At 39.1% G+C, this 26,622-nt stretch overlaps 1 protein-coding gene across 1 annotated transcript in view; it reads left to right on the top strand.

Moving 5' to 3' along the window:
• The window catches only part of whrnb (whirlin b), a 105,150-nt gene extending 83,183 nt beyond the window's left edge, over nucleotides 1-21,967 (top strand). The window contains exons 6-12 of the mRNA XM_040154211.1: nucleotides 278-463; nucleotides 3,332-3,514; nucleotides 7,387-7,461; nucleotides 9,241-9,934; nucleotides 13,191-13,360; nucleotides 15,385-15,516; nucleotides 21,591-21,967. Coding sequence (XP_040010145.1) covers nucleotides 278-463; nucleotides 3,332-3,514; nucleotides 7,387-7,461; nucleotides 9,241-9,934; nucleotides 13,191-13,360; nucleotides 15,385-15,516; nucleotides 21,591-21,767 — 1,617 coding nt within the window. The 3' untranslated portion in view covers nucleotides 21,768-21,967. The remainder of the gene's footprint in view (nucleotides 1-277; nucleotides 464-3,331; nucleotides 3,515-7,386; nucleotides 7,462-9,240; nucleotides 9,935-13,190; nucleotides 13,361-15,384; nucleotides 15,517-21,590) is intronic.
• The last annotated feature ends 4,655 nt before the right edge of the window (nucleotides 21,968-26,622 follow it).

Genomic DNA, 26,622 nt, shown 5'->3' with positions numbered 1-26,622 from the left:
ACAAACAAATTTATTTCAAACAATGGTTTTCACAATCGGTGTAAAGCCACAGGACCTTGCTGAAACTCAGTCAATCTACCAACAGTGAGAAGAGCTGTTTCCAAAACGAGCTGCTTATAAAGATAACCATGGTGCTTTTTTCCTAAGCATGATAAGGTCAGCCACTGTCATGTGTGTAAAGGATGGAAACTGCACCCATCTGAAGACTTTCTATCTTTATACTGCTGGACTTTAAGAGTTTTCTCATCTTTCTTCATGTGTTAACATGTCCCTCCAGACGACGCTATACAGAGGTGTGGGTCCGCCAGGTGTTCTGGTGTCTCTTGAGCAGCAGGCATACATGCTGCTGACAGAGCCAGAAAGGAAGACCATGGCATACTACTTGAAGGAGTACCAAGACGGACACATAGGAGTGGAGCCACTGGCCATGGCTCTGTTTGAACTCTTCAACACACATGCAAAGGTACAGCAGCCTGCAACAGCTGCAGGGCGACTGTTCAGTCTCAATGGGGTCGAAAAGAGAGCTAAATATTTTTAGAATTTGAAATAATGTTCAAAGCCTAACTTGTTAAAAAAAATTATGTGGGAATATATAGCCTGATAAGACTGCATATCCATTTCATCTCACCTAGGTGGGCAGATGTCTGGAACCAAGCAAGGAAATATGTACATAAGTTTTGATACCACTAACAAATAAAGCACCCTTTATAAAAGATTTATAAGATGTATGGCCACCGAATGGCCACCGAAGAGCCATTAATTGTGATGTATTTCATTGATTTTTTTTTTTTTTTTTTTTTTTATGTTCTTTTTGAGTTTCTCGCAACGGCTGTGGCCCTGTGAGCGCATCACACTGCAACTCAAGAAAACATATGCGAATACACAAAACACAAGCACATTAAGAAAACATCTTCACCAATGTGACAACACAAAAAGAATGTTGCAAAGTGACAAAGCACAACCAAATACAGAAACAAGGCGCACTTAAGTCCCACCCCCTCAAGTAGCCAGAGGCATGAGTAGAAATAATTGCGATAGCACTGTGATTTTTTTAATTTTCTATTTTCTATTTTTCTATCTGGCAATCCGTAGATCAAAAATTGAAAAAACAAGTCCAAATTCTTAATTATACAGTGATCTGACAAATGCAAAATATAATTTAGAAAATGTATTTCAATTTTCCAATTTTCAATTTTTCATCATTTTATATGGAAAACTGAACAATAGGTGTAAAAGTGTTACACGCACGACCAACCCAAAACTTACATTTTTGCGATTTTCCAACACCACTGAATTCAGTAATTTCACGAGTCACCATGGCAACAACAAGCTTGTCCTAGCAGTGTTCATCACTTTTTAATGTCCCCTGGAAACAATTCCATTTTAGTCTGTGCAGTGTTTCAGTATTTGTTTGTTTCTGTATTGGCAGCGCATTTCAGTACTGTGTTGTGTCTTTTCCCAAGTTGAAGTGCATCGAGCTCTCAAGGCCACTATACAAAACAGAGAAACATCAGATCATCAAGCCAATGTCAATATTCATATGCCACCATTAAATTAAATGGTCTAGGTCCAATAAAATCACCTTGAATGCTCCATATTATAAAATATATGAAAGAAATTGTACCAGAGCTCAAAAATCCTGCCATGAACACCTTTAAACCTGGCTACATACATTCATATGAGGCAGTGTCTGCCACTAAGGTCATCCACTTTTATATTTGCAGAGCAGTTGTGCTTTTCCAGTGGCATACAGAAATCCCTGCAGCTGTAATGATGCATACGGTTTAGTTTTCAATACAAATCATTCTTATTATATTCCTAATAAAATGACTTAAGGAAATTGGCATGTTCTTCATGTGCCATTTGGTGAGACCAGGCTCTATTTGCAGATAACTTCCGCTGATGGTTTATTCAAAACTGAGAAATCTGAGCACATATTCAAAGCAGCAAAGTCCAACTATGTGTGGGGAATGCTAAATTTACCTGACAACTTAAACTGACTTGCCAATGAAAAAGCTTCCTATTGACTGTGAATTCAGTGAGTAGTTATTCTTACGGTTATTCTTAGAATTTTTCTATTTACATGGTGACACATTCAAAGATATTAGGGCTTTTTCTCATTTTTATAAACAAGTAGTTGGATACTAAAGAAAGGTAAGACGACAACATCTGAAATATTAGCATAAGCTTCATTTACTTTATGTTACTGTTTTGTGCAATACCATTCAGAAAATCTAAAAAATCTAAGCAGTTCAAGTCCAGTGAATAATGTTAATCTGTACAAAGGTCAGCAGTAAACTGCCCGAGGAAAAAAAAAAAATGTTTAGGTCACCACAAACTATAAAATCATGTACATTTTTAATAGAAAACAGGCCTTTTTCAGGGATTAAGAAATTGGTTAATTTACAGCTTTACTGCAGCAGTGAAAGTGGCCATGAAAGTTGATGCAAACAGTTCCTACTGGTGCCCCAACTTAAGTTGATTACTATTGCAGTATAATAAGTTAGTGGTGTCACCCAGCTGTAGCTGAAGATGATTGACTGGAAACAGAATAATCTGCTTCAGTGAGAATGCACTCCCCCTTTGATCACTGCATCAGTTGCCAGACATTGTAAGAATTCTTACACATCCTCAGTCTGTGGTGCCAAACTGTGTCAGCCACAGATCTCCAAGCAGATAACAAGGCTTACAACTCATATTTGATGCTTCTGTTTGTTATGTTACATCAAGACTAATTATAGCTATAACCAACTATGGCTATATGTATTCATTTGTGGTTTTATACAGTCAAGATCTTTGTGTTGTGTTGAGCGGATCTGACGTTTCACAAAGTGCAATTAACTGTACATACAGAATGGTGTTTATACATGCCCTAGGTAATTCTTGACAAAGTGAATCAGCTGTAATGTTCTCATATTTTGACACATTCCATCATCATTGATTGGTTAAATCTGAATGAATATGATCAACTGAGAACAGCATCTACCTCCTCAGGCACTAATTCCCAATTAACTACAATCAATTACAAATTCAACTATTCTTCAAGGCCATTGTAAGTTCAAAACTTTCAAAATTTTCTCTTTCTGTTGACATATTTTTCAGTTGTTTTACTTACATTTAAGACCTTGCTCTTTGCTAATTACATTGTGTGGGTTTATTCAGCCTAAATCATAGTGTGTAGGATTTGAATAATTTGAAAGCTGCTGTAATTACATAAAAATCCTACGCACAGTAACTTTAAGAAACAGCCTCCTCTGACCTCAACAATTCTCTGCCTTTCCCTCATGTATGGTCTTATCTCAGTTTTGTTTTCCCCTCTCTTTCCCTGCAGCTGTCCATGTTGTCTGAGGTGAGGAGTCTGGTGGTTCCCCAGGATCTGGAGTTGTATGACAAGCTGGTGTTGCACCATGAGAGGGAAGCCCACCAGGTCTGGCATGGAGGTCTAGGAGTGCTGCATCCACAGGCCCACGCGGCCCCTGTGATCCATGATTCAGGACACACTGTCCCTGCTATGGTAGATCCCTTATCTATGTGATGTGAAAATATGACAGCCACTGTAATATTGTGTGGAATAATCCTTTTATTTTCTTGACTTGTTCTACATTGCCATTTTAATGTGACCTTAATCAAAGATTTACATCAAATAAATAAGGCATAACACAGCAAGATGAGGACTAAAATGGAAAATATCATGCTGGAATTTTGAACTTTGCCAAGGTTATTTTGAATTGATGACCACCTTGTTGCATCCTCTTGTTACATGGCTGCGTCCCAAATCATCTAACAAAAACTGAAATGATTTACTACAGGCTAAATGTAATTTATAAGTTATACCAGCTGACTGATGCAAAGTGCTGCTTGTTAATTTCATTAGCAGTTAACAAAATGGATTGCACCTCTAAATTGTGGACTGACGTGATTGGATACAACAGGTGAAAAAGGAAGTCTGTTGATCCTTTGAAACAGACCTCACTGAATACACAATAAGAACTCAACAAAGCTGTTAACAAATGAGGCCTTTCTGAATGTGTTTCTCAAGGTATTCTTGTCTGTTCTGGTGGACACCATCAGTCAAGTGTTTGTACTGTTTTAATTCAAAGTCCACATTTAATCCAAATACCTGGAGATTTTCTTACTCCACCTGTTTTATGGAGAATCCTTTGGCAGCTGACTTGGGAGTTTTGGGTGTTCCTGTACGTATTTCATGTCCACTTGTTATATATTATGTGTGAGTGTTTAGTCTTTGAATATTTTGTCACTTTATCAAAATAATGACCAATTGAAACTTTGCTCGGACATTTTCAGAAATGTGAGGACCTGGCTCTTCTAGCAAGTTGCCTGGTAATTTACCGGTGGTGTAGCTCTGATGTTGCCATAGAGTTTTATACATAAGCTATAATGAGTTTTGGAAGATAAACTTGGTCTCAGAGTTGTATCTGCCAACCTGGTTGGCAAGGTTCGTGTTTTTTGTTGGGCAGTTAATGTTGTACAATTTTGTACAATACAACTTATGTAAAATTAGTCACAAAAGTTAGTATTATTGATCAGCTGACCATCATTAGTCTGGTAAGCACCAGAGGAGACAGAGGATAGTGACACCTGGTCAGCCAAAACTGTGAACAGTTAGTGGGTAAATCGATCAGTAAATTGATTTAGAGTGCTACATTTTTAAAAGATATTGATACTTGATACCAGTGTATCAAAAATGTCTGAGGAAATCTTGTGAAATATATATCAAAATATACTGTCCTGAGTGAATGGACATAAGCGCAGCAGCTCTGTCGTGGTCTGGCTGTTTTAGTCTTGCGCTTATTTTTCACTGCATTATTTTATATCTACTCAGAGGACCCACATAGATCACTGACTGTGTGTGTGTGCGTGTGTGCGCGCGTGTGTGTGTGTGTGTGTGTGTGTGTGTGTGTGTGTGTGTGTGTGTGTGTGTGTGTGTGTGTGTGTGTGAGTGTGTGTGTGTGAGTGTCACTCCACATACGTATTTTTCCCTTCTCCTCACTCTCAGCTTCCTGGTATCAGTCTTTGACACAGAGCAGCCCGTCTTGGTGGCAGGTCAGCGACTATGTAGTATTGATGTTTCAGTGTGGCCCACGTCAATCCACAGAGACCTCATTCTGCCAGGTTACAGTCTCCTTCTGATACACTCCATCCAGCAGTCTGGTCCCCCGAAGACCCAACAGAGCAACTTGATCTGATAACGCTGTTTGTTTTTAGCTTGAACAAAGCGTGGATTATTCCCCTCTGCTTCCAGATTCTGGCTCAGTACCTGACCAACTCTTTGTGCCCACAGGAGCTTTCAGTCCATTTGTCTTGTCATGGTTGGCTGTTTGTGGCTGCTATGAAAAGCATGCCGGTGATGGTGTTTGCCACACAACACCATGTGTCCGTGAAATTGCCCATGCTGACACACTCATTATTGTGATTGGGAAATTACAACCCCCCAATAAAAAGCTAATTGCACTGAAAAACTCAGTGAGACACAGTGAGAATGTATTGTAGCAACACCATGTAATGACACACCATTGTATGATTAGATCGATATTTCTATGCAGGTTGGCTGAAGGAGAATCATTAAGAATAGCCAATAACTCTTATTAACACAATGGGGGTATTTGGACTGTGCATGAAGAGCTAGAGCCCTTTATACACAAGTTTAAAAATGTATCACTTCAAGGACAACTAAATCGATAGAATATCAAAACAGCCCTGCTTGGTAATATTTTATTGTCCAGGTAGATAGCTATTAACATAAAATAATTTAATGAAATTGTAATTTAATTCAAAAAATGCTTTTATTAGGCACACATGGAAATCCTCACCAAAAACCAGACCAGTGCAGTGGTGTCCACTGATTGATATTTCAGCCTGCCCAGTGTTTTCAATTATCAACTTGGACAGATGTAACAAAAGAGCCCTATGAGAATCTTGCCATTATGAAACTGACCCTGAAAAAGGCAATTCCATTTCACTTTCATGAGAATGAGCTTCAATCAGGAACTAATTCAAATTCAAGCCCAGTTTTTTAATTTCATCGGCAAGTTTAGTATTGTTCATTGTCTGCCAAATTCAAAATAAGTCTTAGTCATTTCACATTGACTTGTCAAAGTAAAAAGAGCACAGGTGTTACTAATAACATTAACTATGGCTCTGTTCTCATTAAGTGTATCAGTAAATCAAAACGGCATTTACGAAACCAGCACCCTGAAACTGAAGCAGTTACATGAAATTCCGCCATCATTCATTGGATTATTTACACATTTGTTTCCCCCACTGTGACAGGTCAAAATGGCTTCTGAGAAAAATTATTATTATTATTATTGCACAGGACGCAGCCTGCAGCGCTGTGGTGTACAGAGAGGTGAAATCAGTCCAAACAGATTTCAAGTGCCCTGTTTACTTTACTGAAGATTTATTTTCACAAATTAATTATGACAGAAGACTTACACAATGTCTACACAGCCTGTGTAGCAGCGCAGCAGCACTTTCAGTCCTCTGTCAGTGTCTACACAGAGCCCAACACACAATCACTGTAGTTATGTGAGTCAAACGGAAGAAAATAAACTTGAAGTGTAAAAATATGGTTCGATTTGAGGTTTTATGTGTATAGCAAGAGTGAAATGTGAGCCTTTGCATTTGTGTAGACATCTGGCTAAATTAAGATTACATCCACACTAAACTGGTTAAATTTGTTTTTTTCTATGTTTCGTCCCTCCATCCGGATAAAACTGAGCTCGTCAAACAGCCTCCACAGTGTATAAATATTAAAATCTATCTTGGTGTTTGTGTGTGTACGGAGTCCACAGAGCTTTTCCAAAACAATGACGTAAGGCAGCCCAGTGTGCCAGTAAATTTATGAAGACAACCTGTAGTCACTATCTCTATGATTGATCATTTTAAATATCAATATAGCCGAATACACAGCCGAGCTGTTGTTATTAACCTGGATTTATGATGATGATGATTTTATCGGACGATATCATGATTGTAAAATAAGAATAGTTTGGAAATGACTGACTGTCAAATAAAAGATGAGCCATTACAGGTGACTAGTAGACATGAAAGACACAGCAGTGCAGATGGTTACAACAGCAGAAGTTGATGCCAGCCCACAGACAAAACAGCAATGCTCTACAGCAATGAAACGATAGAGCCTCCAGCCTCAAACAGCCTCAAATTATTCAGCTGTTACTGAAAAAAACGTTTCTCAAACACTTTGTTCTAACTGTCTAAACTTCCTGGCACTAATTATATTGTCCTGTAGGGCAAGTCCCATCCATCTGGCATCTGCATTAAGTAGGCTAAAGTAAACCATACAAAGTTTTTATTACAGATATAGCCCTCCAGTATTACAATGCTTCATACTGTTTCTTTCAGACTGATGGCTTTTTTGGTGGTTGGACAGAAACAGAGCAGGAGGAGAACACTAAAGCCTTACAGAACATTGCACTGGTATGTGTCATTCTTTGTTTTGTCTGCTATAAAACAGATGCATATAGAGGGATAACCGCATTGTTTGTTGGCTTGCTTATTTGTCCATCTTTAACAGACCATAGTTTTGCCATATTTCCAGAGGACAGATTAGACTAATATAACAAGACTAAGAGTTAAAGCCCCCACTGGGAGTTCCAATGAAGCTGTAATCGTCTTTACATCCTACAGCAAGAAAGTGTTGGATTATTAACACTGGACTGGGTTGAAGATCTGAAGTCTGCCCTGAGGGTGACAGTAAGAAAGGCCATGAAGTCAACAAAATCAAGAGTTTATCCCCTTGGGAACATGGTTCTGCTCAGCACATTTCATGGCAAGCTGTCCATGAATTAATTAGATATGTCATTTGCATTTGTAATTTTTTAGCCAGAGGGACGGAAGGGATAAAAGCTCATGTAGCTCATGTCCATAATAGAAAGAGTTGATCCTTAACTTTTATTGGAATCTTAGATTTTGAATATAGAGGCAGAAATTTTGAGTTTACAGGTGATGCTATTAATAGAATAAAAGTCAGAGGGTTACCTTAACTATCCACATCTAATTTCTTAGAAATCTTGCTTATAGATTTAGAAAATTTGTCTCAAAATCATTAGAAGTGCCCTGGACCTGAGTGTTTGGACTGGTAGATAAATGACCAACATCCTTACGTAAAATTTTTGATGTGTGTATTGGTGTGTGTGGCCATTATTGCATTTTTCCATAATAAGAGCCAGACAGATTTGTAGGATTGTTTGGCCTTGGTGGAGGTATGCTCTCTACAGTACTGTTCAGATAAACTGTTGTTTTTTTTTTTTTTTAATACTTCTAGCATGTCCTCTAAAATCACAAATTGGCATTTTTAAATTTCTGATTGCTTACAGATTAAACTAGAATGGCACTCAGTAGAGCCCATACCTCTGCCAAGGGCAAATAATCCTACACGTCTGGCTAGTTATTATAATAGAAAAAATAAAATGATATAGGCAGTACTCGGATAACATTATTGATTTATTTGTCATAAAACATAGTAAGTAAAACTCTCTGTGTAATGCAGATTCAGCCTTTTCTTCCACCAGATCTGGATTATTATCTGGATCTGCAGCAAATTGTACAAAGTCATAGATGTCAACACCATAAATATGTCTGATTTTTTCTCATCAAGATCCATACATTATTTCCTGAGAAACTGATGAAAATGTGGAAAGATGCCCAATCTCACAATGTTATGAAAAGTGATTTAAAAAAATTCCTGGATCTGCCCCTTTAAGCAGATCCACACGAAAATGTAATGGGTTCTTCCCTGACCCATGCCCCATCCCTCCATCAAGTTTGGTGGAAATTGGTTCTGTACTTTTTGCGTAATCCAGCTGACACATAAACAAACAAACAAACCAACAAACAGACACAGGTGAAAACAAAAACAAACATTAGAGCTTTAGAGGTGTTAGTTGGTGGAATTTTTAACTTTGACAGAGCCAGACCAGCAGTTTCCCTCAGCTCCAAGCCTTAATGCTGAGCTAGGCTGGTCACATCCTGACTCCAGCTCTACATTTTTGATTGATATTGATATTCTCATCTCATTCTCAGAAAGAAAGAAAATAAGTAAGTAACCACAATTGTTGCAGAATCAACCAGTACTGAAATCTTAAGGATTATAACTTAAAGGTTTTTTTTTCATTTTGTTACTTATTAGGCTAAGGGAGCCGAGCTGCACCATTCATGTGTTATTCATGTATTCCATTGCATTCTTGTCACTGACAGGATGAAATGCAGGCGTCAGGTGAATCTCCTCCACTTTCTGGGGGTGCTCCTCTCCAGGCCCCGAGCAGGCTGTCCAGGGAAATGGAGCTCAGTCAGAAGCCTTCAGCCCGGCTGGTGCAGCCCGGCTGCAGCCTGCTCTTCACTGGCCCCACCCAGTTGCTCCAGGACTGCCTCCACAAGTCGCTCAAGTCCGTCCCCACTACCCACCAGCCCCCCCCAGCCTCTGCCCACCATACTTCCCTCAATGCACTCCATCACAGTTGCCAGACTTTCTTCCAGCTCTCTGAGTCCGAACAACTCAACCACCCCCACTTCGCTCATCACTTCCACCACCATCCTGCCCACCACAATAGACCCAGTTCAGGACACCACACCTGCCCAGGCTTCCTGCACCACCGGGACTTCTCCAGCTCTGCTAAACCACAGGGATCTGTCAAGCTCTCTTCCAGATCCAGCTCCTATGAGAAGTCCTCCATCTTATCAAAGTCTGTATCCTCTTCCAAAGCGGCATCTCCCATGCCATCCCCTCATCCATCACCCCATCCCTCGCCATGTCCATCCCCCTGCCCTTCTTTCATCACACCTGCTGCTCCACCCTGTAGTCCTGACCAGCACTGCTCACCTGCCCTCACTCAAAAAGACATGATAACAGACATGAACCGGCTATCTGCAGACTCCAGACCACAGCAAAGAGGTACACAAGTCTGTGTCAGTGTATGGCTATTTGTGTTGTCTCCCAGTGCAAAAATACATCTAATGTATACTTCAACATACAAGTTACAATTATTAGGCAAAATTGTTATTTCTTAGTGATGTATCATGCAGCATATCTCTGTCAGTATATACTGATACACTATATCCAGCCATATATCTGACAGCTGAGTTCTTGATTTACTCCTGGTGTGAATTTTAAAATAAAAGTCCATATTCATTTAAATAATCATATTTATTTGTGGCCAGCACAAAATATTAAAGCATAGACCCTAATAGCGCCCCCAAAAGCACATGGGATGTATACGTACGTACAGTATACTGCAGGATGCCCATGATAAATTACACATAATGTACATTTACACAGCATTAACTCCAGTTTATCTTTTTTAACAGATATTCTATTTTAATTAACCAACTTATTCCAGAAATTGAATTTCCCCTCTTTTGATAGGTGTAAGGATACTTTCAGTGAAACTCAACAATTTTTGCAGATGTTTCACATTATATGCTTACCAGGAAATGCCCTTTGACCTGCTGAAGGCCCTTTAATTTTTTTTTTTTTTTCTTTTTTGCCATTTTGCCTTTTATTGAATAGTTGACGGTGCAGCGGCACAGAAACATACAATGGGGGGGGGGGGGGTTCTGGGGGATTCTGGGGTAAAACCATGATAGCAGGCTACAAAGTTCAACCACACTGAAATTTGAGTCAGACACATCAACACATCCAAAGGCATTCTAGCATGGAATGCCACTGGAAATTATGGCATCAGCAATTTTACTGCGTAAAGGAATTAAAGTAAGGCTAAGTGTATTCAATCTCTAAGTAATGTAACTCTGTGTTCTGATCTTACTAAGACCTAAGCAAGAAATTTAAAGCATAGCAGAAACTATCAGAGAGGTTGGGGATAGCAGTTTAGAAAATGAACTGTGTGTTTTTTTTTACATTCAAGTCCATAGCATCCTAGTTAGCTGCTTTTGGATTATGTGTTGCCTATTATTCTACGCACAACTTCCCTAAAAAACTATTTGGTTTTGCACAGTTGTGGAAAGTAACTAAGTACATTTTACTTACATACTGTATTTCAATTCAATGTAAGGTATATGTACTTGAGTATTTCCATCTGAGGCTACTTAATGCTTCTACTAACTTTCAGAGGGAAATTTTGTACTTTTTACTCTACTACATTACTTCAACAGCTATAGTTAATGGTTACTTTTCAGAATAAAATTTTTAACAAAAACATATGATCAGTAAATTATTATTCATTGTTATTAAAGGTCCCATATTTTACACTTTTCCAGTGTTTTGTTTGAAGGTTTGATATCCATAAGAAGATATATTTGTGGTTTTAATTACCAAAAAACCATCTCAATGTAGTTTTACAGCTCCTCTCTCACACTTCACTCTGGAGCTCTAACAACAACAGGGTGTTCTGTGTCGGTCAGCCAATCAGAGGAGAGGCTCTGCTAACTGTTTTCTGAGTGACTCACAGCCAGGTCAGCCACAGGTAATGGAGTGTAGCCTACTAATTTAGCTTGGAAAACTCACCAGTAAATGCAATTTAGAATGGTCACTCGGTGCTGAAATGAACCAAACAGACAGTCAAACTCAGACTAAAATGCTCTAGCTGGATTTAGTGTGGAGCTATACATTGGAACCTTGGGCCTGGTTCTTGTGCAAACCTATATCATCTGGCGGTGTCTGGGTGACCGTCCGCAGTGTTGCAGTGTCCAGGTCCAATGCAAGTGTGGTGGAGCCCACTGCCCCTGCCTCCAGCTCACTCTCCCCGGCTGCTAGATCCTCCGGGAGAATCGGTACAGTGCCAGTGTGCGTCGAGGCCAGCTGGGTGAGCGTGCATGGCAGCAGAATCCGAGACCATCTGGGACATCAGTGAGGTGGGTGATTGGGCAGCAGGAACAGCAAGAGTGGAAGACTGGCGATTGATAAAATGGGAAACTTAAAACAGCACAATAAAAGTAATCCAATGATTGGTAGAAGAATAGCATTAAAAAGATTAAAAGCTGAAAACAATCTGAAAAATCAAATCCTGCAAGGCTGGACGGTGGATCTGGGTGGGCTGTACTGGGGGCATGGCTGAGGACAGTGACTGTTTCATTGTGACATCACAAAGTTACAGAAGGCCTGATGGCTTGTTTCTGAATATGGGCTGTGTGCATTTCTCCGTGGATTGGGTGCTTTGATACTTTCATAGTATTAATATAGCTTCTAGACCTGCTTTATAATCCAAAAAGAAATGGAAATCTCACTTTCTATAATATGGGACCTTTAAAGTACTCAGCTATGAAGGACGTACTGATTATATGTTAATACATAAATAATAATGATCTAGTAATATAACAATATAACAGTGACAGGGGTCACTTTGCAGGATGAGTACTTTACATTCTGATATTTTAAGTACACATTTTTCCTAATACTTATGTACTTAAACCTCTGTTCTTATCTGTTTTGTCTGAAACCAACATTAGACCACTATCCCTTGAGGACATTCCCTGGAAGTCTTTTAATGTGAAATGTATTGAGTTTCACTGACAGTGGCTTAACATTGAACAAACAGGAGAATGAGTGTGAACAGAAATGTGAGATTAAAAAAAATTATGATTAAGATAAAGACAAGGCTTTTATTGATCCCCAGGGGGAAATTCACATGTTACAGCAGCACAGAGACAGGCTAAAAGGTAAGAGAACAGATCAACTTTAGAATGAAATAAGTAAAAATAAAATAACAAGTTAAATAGAGGAAAGACAATCTTAAAAAGCCATATACAATATACAGTACACATTATACTATTACAATCCATGTAAAAGAATTGTGCAAAGGTAATCCAGAAATCCAGTAGTGTGTGGCTATATTGTACAATATTGACTATAGAGTATATTGGAATGTATTTGGAAAAAGGAACGTAATTCTGCAATTAAGATAACAGGTTAACGTAGAGATTGAGTTTGAATTAACATTAAATAGCATCAACGGCAATGAGAGAAGATCAGAAAATCGTGTCATACTAAAACGTTGTATTTCTTACTGAAATGTGATATAATACATGTTTAGAGGTGATATTAGATATAAGGCCTATCTCCAATATAAGCCTGTCTCAAATAAAGATTATCTCTGCAGCTGAGGTAAATAAAGGCCACTACCTGATAACAGAAAATACCCTTACCGCTGTATATATTGCCTCTATGTATAATAACATTATAGTGTTCCTTCTAGGGGCCACACTGTCTCAGCTGTCAGACAGTGGCCAGACTCTGAGTGAGGACAGCGGGGTGGATTTAGCCGAGGCAGGAGTCCTCAGTAAGGACGGCAGCCCTCGGCCCAGCAAGAACCAGAAGAGTCATCTGGAACAGCCAGGGGCCCACACACCTGGGGCCACCAGACAAGTGAGGGCTTCATGTTGTCATAAATAACACTTCCACAAGTCATTAGATTCATCATATTGCTCATAGTTTATTCTTAATAAGTCCATATTGTCCTGTCCCAAGGTGACTTGTGTGAACCCAATTATTTATCAGTTTGTGATTTCAGCTCTTTGGAACTTCTTCTGTTGCTTTCATTTCCTTAATTGAATTAAGTTAGTTAACACAACTTACATGACATCTTATTACAGACAAACAAAAGCACTGCAGATACACCAATGTGATTAATTATACAGCACCAGATAATGTGCTTACTCATAACAGTGAAGCAATTGAGCACATCACGGTTTGGTAGCAGTCCAATCAAAAGACCAGATGAAGAAACAAACAAGGAAGAAACAAGTAGTGCCTTAACTCATTTGTACTCAAGGAGAAGATTGTGTCATGGAAAATCAAAATCAATTACATCAATGTAAGATATGTTTCTTTCATTATTAAGTTTTAAGTTTTTTAAGTTTGAGAGATGAAGTTTTGAATAGAGCAGGGTGACAAGTATTATGGATTTGGGAGCTATGCACAAGTTTCTTTTTGCCTGAACCATTATTTTTTGCTTGCTTTTGAGGCTTAGCCATGTGCCTCTTTTTTCCACTTCTCTCCTTCTCTCTGCTACACTTCAATGAAATTTCATGCTTTTAATGCAACAAACACTGACCACATCACATAGAGTGGCACTAATTTATGTCCGTAGCGCAGAGTGACCCATGCTGACAGACAAAGGCGTGCAGATCGGGATGTCACAATGTGGGTAGTGAATGTGATAAAATCGCTGCTTCCCTGACGAGTTGATGTGCATCAAGACACGTGCCCTCCTAAGTCTCCAACTCTACAGCCTACAGTCTCCATAACCTCTCTTTAACCTCTCTTCAGTGACTCTATTCTTTGCATTAATAGAATCCATCTCACCCTGTCATTTCCCACCTGCCCAACAGATGTCCCCACAGTGTTTCTGCCTTTCCCACACATATTCATTATTCCCTGATTAGCCACTTAGTATACAGCATACCAGCTCCTTTCCACTAGCTTCTTGGTACATCATCTATGCTCGTTTTCAGTCAAAGGGTTCCGGCCATCCTGTTACCCGTAACTACAACGTGCCTTTCTTCCCTAGCATTAGACTGTTAGTCCGTTCAGTTGATTTCATCAGGTACCCTATATTCTGCCTTTTTGCGTCTGGTTCCTCCACACTTGTTGCCTTGTACCCTGAACTTTGAAAAAAACAACAACAAAAAAAACAATATGTATGTATATTCTTATTTGCATAATATGCTGCCACCTACAGTGCCTTAATAATGGCAAACTTTGCTTCATACAACCTACAGACGCTGCTTTCACTGGGCAAAACAAAGCTAAAGTTAGTTCACTTCAACATTCAGTTAATTTGGATAAAGTAATGTTAATAGAGCTTAGTTAAACAGCAACATTTCAAGTGGCAGCAGCTTAAATCAAAAAGGCTTACATTAGTTTGCATTACTAGCTTAGTATACAAATGTGTAGTTCAGCAGAATCCTGCATCACAAATGATTTACACAATTGGCCAAATTAAGTCTGGTATATGCTTCGTCCATACTAGTTTGTAAAAGCATAGCAAAAAGCCTGCTTTCATAAAGAGGGGTGAGGCGCTATGAATTGTACAAATTGGGATAACAGCACACACCTTTGAACAGTTTGTGCTCAAAGGCATTCATGGTGTTGTACACATGTACATTGACAGAAATAGCTGTGTAAAAAATTTTAAAAAAGAAAGCTTGAGTGAGAAGTTCAGACCGCTCACACCACCACACAATCACTATGTGTGAAGTGGGCTTGCTTGTTGGATTGTTGTTTTTTTTGTCGTTGTTACAAAATTACATGGGGTTTCTCCCATTCCAATTTCACCAAAAGTGACAAGTTGGCAAGTCTGATCTAGATGTAAAAAGGTTTTGATGATGACAAAATAAAGTTCAACCTTGCTCTCAATGGCCCTGAGCACTCTTCACTTTGTGTCCCAGCAGACTGGCTCAATGGTCCCAGCGCCAACTGCTACCGTAGTACGAGTGGTGAAAAATTCCAGCACCCTTGGCATTGCTATCGAGGGGGGAGCCAAAACACGCCAACCTTTGCCACGCATAGTCACCATTCAGGTGAGACAGCAATACAGTAGTGTTCGGCTGAGCTTTGGTTTGAAGTCTTCACACTCTTGTTTAAAGTGACAAGAGGGTACTGAGTATGGCCGCTTTTGGGTTCTTCAATGACCTCACAGCTTTTTGCTTATTTTATTGGGTTTATTTTTTTTTAACATAATTTCTACCTCAAAAGTAGCTAGGTACTTTAGATATGGCAGAACATATGAGATTCAGTGATCACTTTGTTGATAGTTTACTTGACCACCGCTACTCTTTCTTCTGCAATGCCTTCAAACCCTTCCACCGCCCATCATTCAGCAAATCCAATCACTCCTCCATCCTGCTCCTGCCCGTCTATAGGCAGAAGCTAAAGCAAGCAGTGCCCACCATGAGGATGCTCGACTGCCGGTCTGACCAATCGCACGCTGTATAAAAGAACTGTTTTGTTTGACTGGAAGATGTTGTGATATGTTGAATGGTGACACTGAAGAGTACACGGAAGCAGTCACAGGATTCATCCATAAGTGTATAGAGGACATTTACCAAAAACAGTCTGGATGAAACTGACCCAGAAACCATGGATCAACAGTACCGTACAAGCTGCTCTCACAGCATAACACACCACCTTCACCTCCATAGACAAAGCAGTGGAAACATGGCCCATTATGATCTGCGCAGAGTGTTCACAGCAGCCAAACAGGAATACAGAGAGAAGATCAAGACACAGCTAAGTGAAAATGACTCACATAGTATGAGGCAAGGACTACACACAATATCAGACTTTAAAGGGAGATCCCGGATGAGCTGTGTAGTTTTTAGACACAACCACACAAGGCCACATTCCAGGCCAGGTGATCAGAGCGTGCATGGTGCAGCTGGCTGGTGTGTTTACGGACATATTCAACCTCTCCCTTTCCATGGTCCCCTCCTGCTTCAAGTCCTGCGTCCTTGTTCTGTTGCCGAAAAAGTTCAGAATTCAACACAGTAGTTCCCTCCAGACTTGACACCAAGGACTCAACCCCAGCCTGTGCAGCTGGATCATGGACGTTCTGTTGGGTGGACGCTAGGTGGTGAGGATAGGCTCCAACACCTCTGTATCCCTGACACTCAACACAGGAGCTCCCCAAAGGCTGTGTCCTGAGCCCCTTCCTCTACTCCCTGTACACCCAAAACTGTGTGGCCTCGCACAGCTCCAACTGAGTGATTAAGTTCGCCAACTACACAACAGTGATAGGTCTGATTACCAACAACAATGAGCGGCCTAAAGTAGAGAGGTCAACAACCTGACCCAGGACAACGACTTCTCTCTCAGCGTTGCTAAGACCAAGGAGCAGGTTGCGAACTACAGGAGGACAGGAAAGAGGCTCGACCCCATCAGCACCAGCGGGACCACTGTAGATAGAGTCAGCAACTACAAATTCTCTGGTCTCTATATCACAGAGGACCTCACCTGGGACGTGCACACCGGCCATGTTGTGAAAAAGGCACAGCAACACCTATTTCACCTCAGACGGCTGAAAAAGTTCGGCATCCTACAGGTCTTCAACAGAGGCACAAGGGAGAGCATTCTGACTGAAGGCATCACTGTATGGGAGCTGCTTAGCCCTCAGCCGCAAAGTGCTGCAGAGGGTCGTATCGACAGCCCAGTGCATCAGTGTATGTGAGCTTCCCTCCATCCAGGATTTATAAAACTGATGGTGTGTCAGTAAAGCCCACAGGATTATCAAAGACCCCAGCGTCCTCAATTACAGACTGATTCAGCTGTTGCCATATGGCAAGTAGTATAGCAGCCTCAAGGCCCGGACCTGCAAGCTCATGGACAGTTTTTTTTCCACCAGGCAACCAGGCTCATGAAAAATGGACACTAATGGCCTGTATGCCTGCAACACACACGCATGCACACACACATTCAAACGTAGCCATGCATACACAAATACACACAAACATGCAAACAATGCAAATTTGCACTTTACACACACTATACAGTATTTATGTTTGCATATATTTTGCACAGACAGTATTCTAAGGCAATTTTCAAATAAAAATCCTCCTGTTGATATTGCTTTATGACACATTTCAAGTCCAACAACACATCAGTACATTTCCATAACATGGAACAAAGTGTTTTAGATGGGCTGAGGGTGAGACGTCAGGTGATAATTTAATGAGTTACAGTCTTGGTAACCTCAGCAGAAGCAACCCCCCCCCCGCCAGCTCTTTTATGAACAGGGCATCCTTGAGGAGTTTTTGTGACTGTGCATAACATTAACTCCATTCACCCACGTCTGTGATCTCAGGACAGTGGATGACATTGAATATCAGTCAAAATGATGATTAACTTCACAGTCATTGAGTGGAGTCCCCTATAAACAGCGTGACATTGCACATGAATACATGGACATTTAGCCACTTATATTCCTATCATATCAAGGGAATGTAATCTAATAGTAGCTGCACACACTCTTTGGAATCACTGTTACACTGAAGTATTAAAGAGACTGAAGAGCGTGTGATTTAATCTAAATTGGTTTATTTCTTCTTTGCCTTTTTTAAAACCAGCTGGGTCTACAGAGAAGCTGGCAGATGAGTATACTCTATTTATAGTGGCTCAGAGACAGGGACCATTATAGTACATGAACTCTGTCCGACTGAAATTAAATTGCATGACCTGTAAATCACACATCCAGTGCTTTATTTGAAAAAGAAAAAAAAACAATACTTAACAGGAAGAAATTAGTATTTTCTATGTTTTGGTGTCATGAGAGTGGCCCCTGTCTGTGCATTAAAAGAGTACTCCACCGATTTAGCATTGCAATCCTATAAAATTATCGGACTCACAATGAACAATTTTTAAAAAAGGATCAAAATCAATGCAGAGGAACCAGTGATATCTTCTTTTTTATTCCACACATTTTTTTCTGCCTTTGTCAAAACCTGGTGCCTACATTATCCACAATGAATTCTGTCAGAGATTCAGGTGTGTTACGTACTATGGTAGGTACTAATCTAGCCTCGAGCCTCTAGGTTCAAGCAGAGATGGGGAGATGGGGAGCGGGCAAGTGTCCCTGGCAAGCTAACCAACTAACAGATTAGCCAGCTGGGAACATGCAAGTGCTTAGCTGCTGATGTTGACATCAGTCAGTTTAGATGCTAGATGTTGTGATTTTGTTCTTCAACACGACTGCTGACAAAATTCTGTCTGCTCTTGGCTTGTAAACTACAGTTAACAGTGCAAGTTTGTTTACACTGTCTCTGTGCCCCTCTCGACTCAGGTGTCAATCAAACACATGCGCTAAAGGGAGGCTAAAGGGAGCATTTCTTTTGTATCTTTTAAAATCTTCAAAATATTAACAATAAATTTCAAAATACTTTGACAGTAATTTTTGACTGCAAATAGGGGAAAGTTGGACTTTAATAGTTTCATACCACTACAGAAGGGAGAGTTGAAGCACCAGGGCAGCAGCTCAGAAGAGAATGGAATTTCACTGCCACAGTGGGGAAATCCCTTTATGCTTGTGTCAGTAATTAAAATTCTGAGATTATTCTGTCCATATTTGCAACAAAATGTACTGTTTTAATTTTGAGTTAAGATGAGTCATAAACACAACATGGAAACTATGCAAACTTGCTTAACCTTATTTATGGTGTGTGATCAGACCTGGTTTTCCTTAGCTGGAACAGCTGGTCAATTATGTATGCCTCTTGACACCATTTGAAACATCCTCAGCATTGACAGATGGTTTGATGCTTGACCAAAAACCGTCGATGCACAGTTGGCAGAAGAAAACAATGGCTGTGTTTGGAAATCAAGTGTGTTTAGTGTAAAAATTTCCTCCAGTTTCCTGCACTCACACATGTACAAAGATTCTTCTGACAAATGATTCATCTTAGTCATTAAATCTCAGACCTCTAAGTATGTTTAAGAGCTGACCAATCCTCATTTACGTGTCATAAATGTCAGGCATTTGTTAACTGAACTGTAAAGACTGATGTCTCCTATTGGGATGCTTGAAACCCTTTCATGCATTTTCTGCTTTACAACAGGGAGTCCATTCTTGGCCACTAGGTGCGCTGCATTAAAGAAGCTGGGGTTAACGCCTTGCCATCGGCATAATAGTGATGATTGTAGAAACAGCTGAGAGTGCGTCTGATTCATCACCCTTCTCAGAGTTTTTGGCCAGTGAGCATAGTCAAAATTCATTATTACCAGCCTGTATACCCTACAGTGACGTTTTCGGCTGCTAGTTTGTAATTGAATATCCAGCAAATAAACATGTTCAGCACTGAGGATTAAATTGAATCGGACAATTTTGATAGTTGTTCTATTTGTCCTGAAGAGAGGATGGACCAATGAATGGATGGATGGATTAACCCTGTGGCTCTATTAGGCTGCTTAATAGAAGAAGAGCAAGCGGTCATGTAACACTGTGCACACAGAGACACACACACAGAGACTCTACTGACGAATGACTCATCTCACTCATCAACCCCGATCCTTCATTTTCTTCAACAGCTGACCAATCTTTCTAATGTCAAGAATGAAAGCAGATCGACGGTTGAACTAGATAACTTTCTAAATTTATCTGAGGAAAATGCCCTTTTACATTGGAACAAAGAAGGACTACTTGTGAATTGTACTGTCCATTCCAGTTCAAAGCTGTATTAGTTGATTTTCATTGGCCACCTGGGGGCAATTACATAGCCAGCACACATTCATTTGCAGTCATGTTTGTTTCTAGCTGATGAATGACTCTATCTCTCCTTTTAGCTCCCCTCCTAAGAAAAATGTCTGGGTCTATTTAGCTAACGTTCATCATCAGCTAGTAGTCTGACTGCTGGCAGGTTCCTTTTTCACTGAAACTAGGTCATTGAGATCAGTGAAACCAAAACAATGAGCCAAATGATACTAAAAAGCTCTGTATACAAAGGGGAACTGCAGAGCTGGTGACAAATCTCTGTGGGTTTGAAACTACGAGCAACACCCTTCAAATTACACATAGTCGTTTGATCCGTTGTTAATATATTAAAAAGATTGATTAGTTGAAATTAGTTGAGTTTGCTGTAATTTAGTCAATTCATGCCACAGAGTTTCTTATAATTCACTGTTTTTTCAGATGTGAGCAAGTATTACAACACAATACCATCATAGAAATATCAATCAGCCTATGTTCAGAGATCTTACATTTATTACACTGTTAGTATTTTTATATTGTACCAGCTATTTTATTTTCAATTGTTTTAGGGGTGAATAGTAGAAATTTATATCCAAGTATTTCTTGGGAATTCTCCACAAAATTTTCTCAGTTTTCTCTGGGAAAAATACCTGCAGGAACACAGAGTTTCCAGAATGTGTGTTTGTGTGATTCACGTATTAAAGGCCATTATACTGTATATACTGAAACAAAGGCGCTATCTTCAAAACTCTTTAACACTTCAAAGCTATTATCATAGCTTAATACTGAAGTCTGCCCTTGAAATGCCACTATTACAGTAATATAACTGGATCTTTTAAGCGGTAGTGGTCTCTTCCAATTACTTTTCATACTGAATGTATGGAAAAGTAGGTTTTAGAATAAATGTGAATGAAGCAGAGGGCAAAATCTCTAAATGAAAACAATGCAGGCAAGGGGCTGAAACAAGGGGCTTAATTATGCAGGCCTCCATCACCAAATCAAAGTGCAGAGCAGTGTTTAGAAATACTGAAGTCATGAGTCCAAAATACCCCAAAATACTCTACCCAGTCCAAAATAGTGTACTAAACCACTTTATTTTTATTCATTTTCATTAATACCAAAGACATGTTCCCAGTGTCTTCAGCTGTACCTATGACCGTGTCAAAAGGTGTAGCATTGAGTGCACATCCAAGGAGCAATTATATATTCCTGGAAATTAATCGTTGTAAAGTCATTGGAATATTTTTAAGCCTAGATTGTATCAAACGGTAAGAAAGTTACCTTATATTGTAAGTAAGTATAACAACAGCAAACATACTGACTAATCACTCACCTGTCACTGAAGGGAGCTATCTTTCTAAATATGTCACATTATTGTCTGCCTTCCCTCCTTCATTCCCCCCATATCCCTGTTGACAGAAAGGAGGCTCGGCTCACAACTGCAACCAGCTGAAGGTGGGTCAGGTCATCCTGGAGGTCAATGGCATTTCACTGAGAGGTCGGGAGCACAAGGATGTAGCCCGGGTCATCGCCGAGGCCTTCAAGACCAAAGAGAAGGACCACATTGACTTCCTGGTGGTTGAGCCAGGACTCTAATATGAAGACTTTGCACTTTATGCAGCTTGATTTAAGAAGACACTGTTTTACTGCTTTGATGGAACCATATGAACTCCACATGATGTTGTACTTTAATCGTGGCCCTCATTTTAATTTCAGGGATAGATGTGTTGGGTATGCGTTGATTGCACTCAACAGAGATTTGAACAATTTAAATTGAGAAAAGGATATTACATTAATATTTGCCATAAAAGTCATACCTGGGTCAAATACTATTTGCATTTGTTCCATTAGTTAATTCTGTTTTATTAGTATTCAAACCCGAAATGTCATTGTATGTTTCATCAGGAGGACAGTACTCATGGTGTGCTTGCCACACCAAATAATATTAAAAATAGCAAATCATATTACAGTCAATCAGGTTGGTCTTCAGTTGTCCTGTATTTTTTATTTTTCATACAATATCTGTGGAGGCAGATCTGCTTGGGAGGCAACCATAATCTCTGAAATGATCATTTGGGTTCATTACAACAAGGATCTTATCTTTGTAGTCATCATTTGTATCAGCAAAAATAACATTAATTTAAGTGACTGGGACTGTGATATTGGAACGTGAAGTGAGACGGGGCTAGAAACACTACCAGGCAGGTTGAAAACAAGCAAACAGTTTAGCTGGATTAGCTACTACTTAATTTGGAGGTAAAACAGAAAGTGAACGGATCCGAAACAACAGTAACAATCCCTGATTGCACTGGAAAATAACTGTGCACACAACTATGATCGGACAATCAGATTGTGAACAAACTCCCTGGTTAGTCAAACTTATTTGGGAGAGAAAATGAAGGCAAACACTGAAAGTATTTCTCAAACTTTGTTGTAATCAGTTTCCAGACCCACTTCTGGGTTTAGCTTTAACCCACCATACCTATATTTGCTATATTTGTGTGCACGTTTTTCCAGTGCAATGACACTGAAATTTTGGGTGTCTTCACTTTCACCTCCAAATAAAATGGTAGCTAATCTAGCTATACTGTTGGCTTGTTAACAACCTGTCTGCTCATCTCACCTCTCATGTTTCTTTACATTACATCCATATATAGCTCAATAGTTTTCAGAGTTACGTCGTGGTGACAATGTAATCGCAGACTGGATTACCTCCAGAGACAAGGGTTTTTTTTTTTTTAAATGACTGAAGTTCTACATTTATTAATGACAGCGGAGTTATCTAGAGGTGGTTGGGGCAGATGGCAGGCGTAGGCTACAAAGCCCATGACTGTCACACCTGAGATTGAGATTCGCGTCCACAGTCTCGTCTGTGGTTAGGTTCAGACAACAAAAGTGCTTTGGTGTGACATCTGCAAGATCAGAAATTGGGGCGGAAGAGAAGTATGTTCTCTGTGGTCATTTCACTGATACTAGCAATGATACTATTACTTGCTATCTTAACTCGATGAATGCCTAATAAAGTACCCTGGATAAAAGTATTCCTACTGTATGTGGTTGCAGAGTTACTGAAAGTATAAGATTTCATAATGTTAGTTTCCCTCTGTCATTGCTCACTTTTTCATTGAGCGCTTGTCAAATGCTGATTAGACAGGATAACTGGCCTTTTGGCTGTTCCTCTGATGAGTTTACATGGAAGTGAAATTCTGACACCTTACTGAGCACAAGTTAAATTTTCAAGCAAAGTTAAAAAAAAAAAAACATTCTTGCAAATATTGTTTGACTCACGTTTGGCATAATTACGCTGATATATCATGAATGAAAAACCACAATTTTCAAAACTAGCATATCATGACAAAGAGAATTGACAAAATTACACTGTTTCATTATTCTGATTTAAGAGAAGAATTTACCCAGAGGATTTACTGAATTGAAGCTTTGATTTTTAATTTGACTACTAATCACTTTTTGATATCAAACCATATTTATACATCAGCAGCTTCTTCATGTTGACCAAAATAGTGCTTTTCTTCGCAGAGCATATTATATATATATATATATATATTTAACCCATTTTAGGCATATTCAATATGTACATTCTGTAACATCTGTTCAGTATTTTGGCATTGCATTGCCATATGTACTTCAATAGCTATAATACAAACATTAATGTTATGGTAGTTTGTATATACTGTAGATTGCTAATAGTCCCTATATGAAATGACTCCATATAACTTTTTATAATATTAAATAGTTTACAGTAGAAGAGCGTTTAATATTCTCCAAGATTATAATACAAGTTCACATCACTCATGTTTTATTTCACGTCTTGTCCCAATAGCTTGAAATGCAGAATGTGCCCTGCTCTATATCAGTTCTGTCTCCTAGAAATGACCTTCCTATACCACTAAACTGCAACAGCAAATACGTATTGTAGAAAAAGTCATTACAACCAGATAACGTTTTCTATTCTACATAATGAGGACATAATCTTAATTTACATATTTTGCAACTTGAAAATATGTTGATACTGAACAATTAAATGTTTACAGAAGACGTATTTATTTTCTGCCAAAATATCTGATCTTTTATTACAATATCCACTTGTTGTGACTCCTGCATTATTAAACTGTTTTATGGTTCTGTTTAGACTCTCACAGAACTGGGTTAAGGTTGGGGAAAGATCCTGGTCTGTTTTAATACTGAAAAAGTTCACAGTGACTTCAGACCCAACCTGTTTGTTTCCATTTAACCAAAACCACCATCTTTCCTTAAACTTAATTGAAGTGCTTTTGATTCACAGGCAGGACTGTGGATGGGTACTCTGGTCTCTGGGGTGACAGTGGTGCGCTTTTTACAACTGTCATCCACCTCAACGACCTCTTAATGACTCTGCTGCTGTTAATAAATGTAGCTTCATTAATTCATTATTCAATTAGAAATAAATTATTTCTAGGAGATAGGGCTATATGAAACCCCATCCAAACACCTACACAGTAGAGATCCTATATGAATTAGCATTTCATTATCCTGCTTTCTGTGGGATGCTGATGAGGACTGAGACTCAGTGATGAATCAGTGAGCTGCAAACACTGATCAAATTGGAGGATCCTGTGATAATTAATAAGGTGTACTCACACTCTGAAGAACAGAAGAAAAAGGTCAGGCCCCCATTCAGTTTTGTACAGAAGCCAGTATGACCAAATCAGACAGCCATACTATTCATTGCCTGGGGGAAGTGTAACTTAAAAGATACAGCTGCAGTGTGCCCATCAAGGTCATATAAAAATGAAACTGATTTGCCAGCTTATTACATCCACCTAGCTAAAACTGAAACGTCCATTTTTTGCCAGAGTTAATTTTTAACTGTTGACCCTTAGTTAGATTCAACAACCATTAAAATAACAATAAAAGCAGAAAACACTTAAAATCATAACAAGAGAAGTCAGATATAACAAATCAGCTGAACAGAGAATAAAACGTTCAAGTAAGACACAAAACTTACATAGAGGGAAATGTTCTGTGTAATCAATACAAAAAAAAAACATGGTATACAGATAATCAGTGCAGGCAGTTAATATAGGACAACATAATCACAGGTAGAGGATTGCAAGAGACCACAGTAAAAACCAAGACTATCTGATAAACACAGACAGGAAGTCAAGCAAATAAGAACAGACGAGCATGAAGCTACTAGGGATGATGGCAAGTCTGGCTGTTCAACGATGAGTTACATTTACAGTATACCAGGAAGGGTAGACTTAAATATTAGAAACACCTCTCTTTATTATATAATACAATTCAACAGCAGCCCAACCTTCAGCCTCTCTGAAACAGTTTCAACAAAAACTGAACCTTGGACCCCTCATGAAGGTAGGAATTGTTGCAGAGCTGCTGTATCAGACTGCATTAGTTTAGATAGTTTTAACCTAGTAAACTGGTCACTGAATGTACATTTCCATTATTGTGCCCACAATATGTATTTGTGACTGAGGCAATAGAGACTGAGATTATGCAAAGTTCGTACAGAACTAACTCTCCCCTACTGTAAAATGAGATAAATGACGTAAATACTATCTATTCAGCATGGCTCCACTTTGTAAAAATAACAACTGTCTTAATAAGTAATTAAGTTTCATATTAAGATCTTAAAAACTTACTTTCCTTTAAAAGGACCCTCGGTGGGATGAAACAATTCAATTTGTAATTGCAGTTTTGTTTCTAGATCTTAAAAGGAGCATCTGTACATTGAAATACAATAGATCCTTTTCACTGTCAAAGTGTGTTAAAAAATGACATTTGATTGTGGAAACTTCCTGGTACAGGCTGACTTGATTTGAAAATGGGTGAAATAATCTCATCCCATTGGCAGACCTTTCATTTGTTTCAAGAAAATAACAAAATGAGTTGTTGAGGCAGACTTTTTTTAGTGTAGTCCCCATAAAGCGGCGTTAAATTGCACTGATGCTTTGTAGATTTGTTTCAGAGGTGAAGCTACAGTATTTGCACCCACAATGAATGCACAGACAAAAACATCTTAAAAACTGGATGACACAGATCTATAGATTAGTAGATGTAGAACACTGATTGGTGACTGACAAAATGATATTGGGGCAGTTAGTGTGTGTACTGTGTCTGCAGTGTTGGAGTTGTACATAGGAAAAAGATCAGTCACAGCAGAGTGCTGTGAAACTCTGCTGCAGAAAGGGGGCAAAACAGTCAATCATATGTGTGACTTGTATTTGGTCTGTTCCTTTAAAAGTGTTTGTTCATTCCATAAGCCTGAGAAATATTTTAGTATCTGGTGTTTTCATAACTGTAACCATAATCCATAGTAATACATTAGAGCGAAGTATACCAAATTGAGAAAATAGCAGTACATTCTTTCTATAATGTATTTTAGGCCAATTCTATTTATGATGGTTATGTTATATTTTTGTAATCTAATGAC

The sequence above is a fragment of the Xiphias gladius genome, chromosome 19 (genome assembly GCF_016859285.1).
Source record: "Xiphias gladius isolate SHS-SW01 ecotype Sanya breed wild chromosome 19, ASM1685928v1, whole genome shotgun sequence".
In the NCBI taxonomy this organism is placed as follows: domain Eukaryota; kingdom Metazoa; phylum Chordata; class Actinopteri; order Istiophoriformes; family Xiphiidae; genus Xiphias; species Xiphias gladius.
This window is presented reverse-complemented; position numbering and strand designations above follow the sequence as displayed.